General features: G+C 37.3%; 1 protein-coding gene across 1 annotated transcript; it reads right to left on the bottom strand.

Annotated features, from left to right (window-relative positions):
- Positions 1-1,970: 1,970 nt before the first annotated feature.
- LOC308093101 (E3 ubiquitin/ISG15 ligase TRIM25-like) lies at positions 1,971-5,289 on the bottom strand. The gene has a single exon (XM_080439317.1). The coding sequence runs from the start codon at positions 5,199-5,201 to the stop codon at positions 3,366-3,368; it is 1,836 nt and encodes a 611-aa protein (XP_080295443.1). The 5' UTR covers positions 5,202-5,289; the 3' UTR covers positions 1,971-3,365.
- Positions 5,290-5,502: the final 213 nt, after the last annotated feature.

Consider the following 5,502-nt stretch of genomic DNA (forward strand, 5'->3'; position numbering starts at 1 on the left):
GTCATAATTGTCTGTCATGACTCCAGAATAATCATTTTTTTCCTCTCTCCCTGAAGGTCAACATTCTCAGCATAAGTAAACTGATGTAAATAAAATAACCCAGTGGTTTTCAAAGTGGGGTCCAGGGACCCTGCAGGGTTCCTTGAGGAGGTTCCAACTGGATGTCTATTGCCTATATATCTGTAACTCTGAGAGTTATGGGGTCCTTGAAATAAAAGTTTGAGAACCACTGAAATAACCAAATTATTTATTTGACCTCAGAAAGCAGTAGTTTTGTTCCTAAGAGTTGTCACTTGAATTATATGTTTATTTTGTCTATTGAGAAGATGTAGTAACCTTCTGTCTTGCGTTCATGTATTTAAAAAAATATATATATTTTTTTGTTTTACAATATGTTCTTTTCTTGTATTCGTACAATTTATTGGGGCTATTGGCAGAATTACTTGGTATAATTTTGTCTTGATATGAAGTCATCATTATTTTGTGGGTTTGATATTCCATGGTAAATTAAATTAAACTGATAATTTTTTCATGTTTAAAAATGATCTGAATAAATTACAAATTAATTGACAGAACCTTTGAAATTAAATGATTACTGGTATATTCAAATAAGTATAATTAAAGGGATATTTCACTTTCAAACGTGTCATTTAAAATTCTACTCTGGCTTTTGTGTTTCACCCCAAACAGCTTTTAAGTTGCTTGATTCAGTATTTAGATATTTGATATTCATTTAATCAGACACACCCCCTTCCTATATAAACCCATTTTAACTTCAAACTCCATTTTAGCCATGTTAGATTCATTGAAAACACCCATCATCCTTGGTTTTTCTGGTGACAGATCTTAGCCTTCTAATACGTGAGGGCCGAGTTTTTTTAAATTATTTTCAATTACATATATTATTTTTTTATGAAAAAGTAAAATTTGTTGTTACTCTTTATGGCAATAGAAGCATAAGGAAATGCTTCAATAAAGGTACACAACAATATTTACAATCTGCACAATAGACAAATGCACAAATGCTACTCACCACGAACACGATAGACGCACACAAACCATTGACAATAACACATTGCACAACCTCGCACAAATTCTATTGACTGAATGCACAACAGACACACACACACAAACACAGGCTGGCTGAAACTCGCATGCAAATTACATCCACACTTAAATAGTGGGGTAGACAGTAAGATCCTCTATGATAATGTGTCCATTTGTGACTCCAAGAGTGTGAAATGGAACCCTTACAGGTCCATTTGGTTACATTTGTACACTCTTGGAGTAAAAGTTAGCCTAGTCTGTTAGGCTATACGTGTTAGTGGTTCTCAACCTTTTCAGGCCGTGACCCCCAAAATAATCATATTTGAACTGGGGACCTATAATATATAATAATCATATTGGTTCCACAGATAAATATTGTGAAAATAGCCATTTTTATTATTGCCTCTTACTTAATTTATATTATTTGGCCAGTTTGTAGTTTGTTGATTACTTTTGATGCAGTAATGGTCTTTTCTCATGTATTTTATTTTTTCCTTTTTTATGTATTAAAAGTCCTTAAATTGTCACTATACTGTCACCCCCCCCCCCCAAAAAAAACCCAACAACAACCAAATAACATCAATCATGTGGGCACTGGGCAGTGAACCACTGCATGGGTGTATCAGAATCATCTTTCAAATCACAGGTTTACAGGTGTAAAGAAGTGGGTGAAATTATTGTTGTACTGATTCAGATTCAGATTAACTTTATTGTCACTTAGATGCACTGTTTAGGTACATATATGTGGAAAATTTACGCTCGGAAGCTCCAATACAATAAAACCATAAAACAAGATAAAACTATTTTAAAACACTCATACATTAAAAGTAATCAAAGTACAAGCTCCATCCTTTGTCATTTTCAGGAACACCACAGACCAAGTGGCCTTGCCCCTAAAATAATGACGTTCTAGAGTCGTGATATTTCTTATTTACCTTTTTTTCTTTATTTTCTTTATTTTCTTTAATTATAATTTTTTTAAAGGTTTTTTGTTCAATAACAGGTTCTCCAGTTCTGTAAATAGAACATGTGTTTTCAGGTGTGACAACAATTTCATCCAATCAGGTAAAACATGAATGACCACATGTGGGACATCAGTAGCAGAGGCATGGATTCACTAATTGCACCCACCATACCAGCTGCTTACCTCCTTCCTATCACCACCAACACACCAATGCTAAATTATGTCAGAATTAAAATCAGATTGATTTGTCACATCACAGGTTCACAGTGGTAGCTCAGTGGTCTCAATTTGGTTTTGTGCAAGCTCCAACATTTTGTTGTTTTCCAGAAAAGACAGGATTTGGTATTATGTATAATTTTAAGATGTATTTAATTACATTCTAACTGTTTGCAGTCAGTGAGACGATTCTTTTAAATATAAGTTTGCATGCATTGGCGCCCCCAAGTGGGCAAGACCAGATACATTGAAATTCATCCTCTCTCTCTCTCTCTCTCTCTTATTTATCCAAAGTGACTTACAATAAGTGCATTCAACATAGGTAGGCAAGAAAACTACTAATCACCAGAAATGTGCATTCTCTTCTAAAACAAGCAATTAAGAGTATACCTAGCACTAAGGTAAAAGTGCAATATATCAGCTACCTACTTTCTTAAACAGATGAGCAAGAGCTAAAACAAATAAGTGTATAAAATAAACAAATAACAAAAACGAAAGGTTATCCTTTTAGCATTATTTTGCATAAATCTGTGTCACCGTGCCTTTTTTGCAAACTGTTAATAAAGTATTCAATCAATCAGTCAAAGGCATCAGCTTAAAATACACTCATAAAACAACAATAATACAAACACAATACACACATGCAGTCATACACAAACATTTAGTCATATAATAGTATGTATCATATTGCTTACTATGTATTACATTTAATTCAATATATAATAAAAATGTTATTCCAAAATGTCTGTGAATTCAGTTTAAATGTATTCAGAGAATAATTAAACATGAAAACAGAAGAAAAGAAGATCAAAATCATTGAATGTTTAACATAGAATACCAAACAAACAAAATACATTAATTGTATGAATACTAGAGGAGAATAAATTGTGAAACAGATACATTATCTAAAAGTAAGACAGCAGATTAACATATATCTTCTCTATTGACAAATAAAATAAACATGATTTGAGTGTTAGGAACAATATTACTGGTTTCTGAGTCAAAACAAATCATTTGGTCATTTTATTTCCATCAACAGAACATATTCCTTTTTTAATTCTGATAATATTGATCTTGAGAGAAAAGAAAGAAACTTATGAATAAATGATTGTAATGAGAGACAGACTCAAAGTTCGATCTACGTGAGGTCACAGAACTCAGCAGTTTCTCCATCAAAATGTAACGCAAATCCAGCATGGAGGGTCTGTGTGAATGTGGTCTGGACTCTGTGGAGGAGAGTCATGGTGTCAGAGACATTGTGGAAGGACAGAATACCTGCACTGTGATCCAGGTACACTCCTACTCTGGACGATACACGACCTGTGTAAACCCTAGTAGGGTGTGGGTTTTTGAGAAAACATTCTTCATTCTCACACAATAAAGACCAAAATGTATCACTATGTCCAAATCTACTGTCATCATTTATCCTATCCCCCCTGCTGATATCTTTATATGAGACTGCTATACCAATACTGGATCCACTCCACTCTACTTCCCAGTAACAGCGTCCAGTCAGACCCTCTCTACTCAGAACCTGGGGAAAATGAGTGAATCTCTCTGGATGATAAGGATATTGTTGTTCTAGAGTCACTGTTGCTTTTGTGTTCCCTTCAGACAGAGACAGGCGTTGATGTGCTGTGTTTGGATCCAGTGTGATTGGACAAAAATATTGTAAGAACTCAGTTCTGCTCTTGGGTTCAAGCCAGCCAGGCCCTAACTCCTCCCTGTGTGTCCACTGGTGCTGAACACTACTCCTAATAGGATTTGTCAATGTAATTACAAATAAAAGGGTCACTACAAGTACCCTCTTTATTTGTTTTATTTTAAGAAGGTCCTCTGGTTTGTTTTTTTGTAAGAACTTGGGTTCTGGTGTTGGCAGTAATATATCCACTCTATTCACTGAGACGTCAGTCCCATCCTCTTTAAAAATTTCCTCTAGTTTGTCCCTCATATTTGACACAGCCACAGTCACATCTTCAAAATATCTCAGAGGACGGACATTGCTGCTAACTGGGTGTGTAGATTCACTGATCCTTGAGGGGGAGGTGTAACTGTGCAGAAAATGGATGTGATCTGTTGTGTGTGAGATCTGCTCCAGCTCAGCATGTCCCCGCCTCAGTTCAGTAACCTCCTGCTCCACACACTTCCTCTGTTCTTCAGCACGACTCACTTCATGTTTCTGCTGGTCTCTGATCAGCTTTCTCATCCCAGATCGTCTTCCCTTAATGGAAGTGGTGAGCTCAGTAAAGACAGTGTCGCTGTCCTCCACTGCTCTATCAGCACAGTGATTGATGGACTTTAACTCCTGGTGAAGCACCTTCACGTCTTTCTCTCTCTCCTGGATTCTCTGCTGGATGTTCTGCTGACTCGTATCAAGCTCTTTCTGTCTCTCAGTCTTTTCTGCTGCAGCTGAGATCGTATCGTGACCTTTGTGTTCTTCCATGCAGCACAGATAACAGATACACTGCTGATCAGTGCGACAGAAAAGCTTCCTCACCTCGTTGTGACGAGAGCAGATGTTCTCCTGAAGCGTGGTGGATGCGTTGACCAGCTTGTGATTCTTAAAGGCAGGAGACTGATAGTGAGGCTGGAGGTGAGCGTCACAGTAAGAGACCAGACACTGAAGACACGTGTTCACAGCTTTCAGTTTTCTCCCAGTGCAGAAATCACAGGCCACATCTCCAGGTCCAGCATAGCAGTGCTCAGGAGGAACAACTTGGAGTGCTGTCTTCTTAAGTAAATCCATCATGTCAGCCAACATTATGTTTTTCTTTAGATCAGGTCTTGGGTTGAACGTCTGTCTGCACTGTGGACAGCTGAATCTCCCCCTTTGATTACGCTGATTCCAGTATCTGTCAATACACCTACTGCAGTAGTTGTGTCCACAGGAAACACTCACTGGATCCTTCAGTAGATCCAGACAGATAGAACAGCAGAACTTTTCGTCGTCCAGTTGAACTTCTTGCTGCGCCATTTTAGCTGAATGTCTAAAAAACAAAAGTTCAGCGTGGTTTCATATCCTAACTAAGCAATCCCATGACATGGGAGGTTGTTCCTGACTGTGTGTACGTGTGCATGTGTGTGTGGATAGGAAGAGACAGGAGGAGTGTGTTTAAAGAGGCAGCGTCTAGTAAATTCACCCTGTTGAAATATGAGTCAATAGTGTTGGGGAAATAGTTAATGCGTGATGCAATATTCTCTTTGCTTCACAATGAGCTAAATATATGTGCTGGAATGCTACTTTGATAAGTATCAAGTGTCAAGGGGTGCCTCAA

This window comes from Gymnoscopelus braueri (genome assembly GCF_963280865.1).
Source record: "Gymnoscopelus braueri genome assembly, chromosome: 10".
In the NCBI taxonomy this organism is placed as follows: domain Eukaryota; kingdom Metazoa; phylum Chordata; class Actinopteri; order Myctophiformes; family Myctophidae; genus Gymnoscopelus; species Gymnoscopelus braueri.

Bases quoted from the DNA above. Each gene is read 5' to 3' on its own strand.
- LOC308093101 (XM_080439317.1), bottom strand. From the start codon at position 5,201: ATGGCGCAGCAAGAAGTTCAACTGGACGACGAAAAGTTCTGCTGTTCT.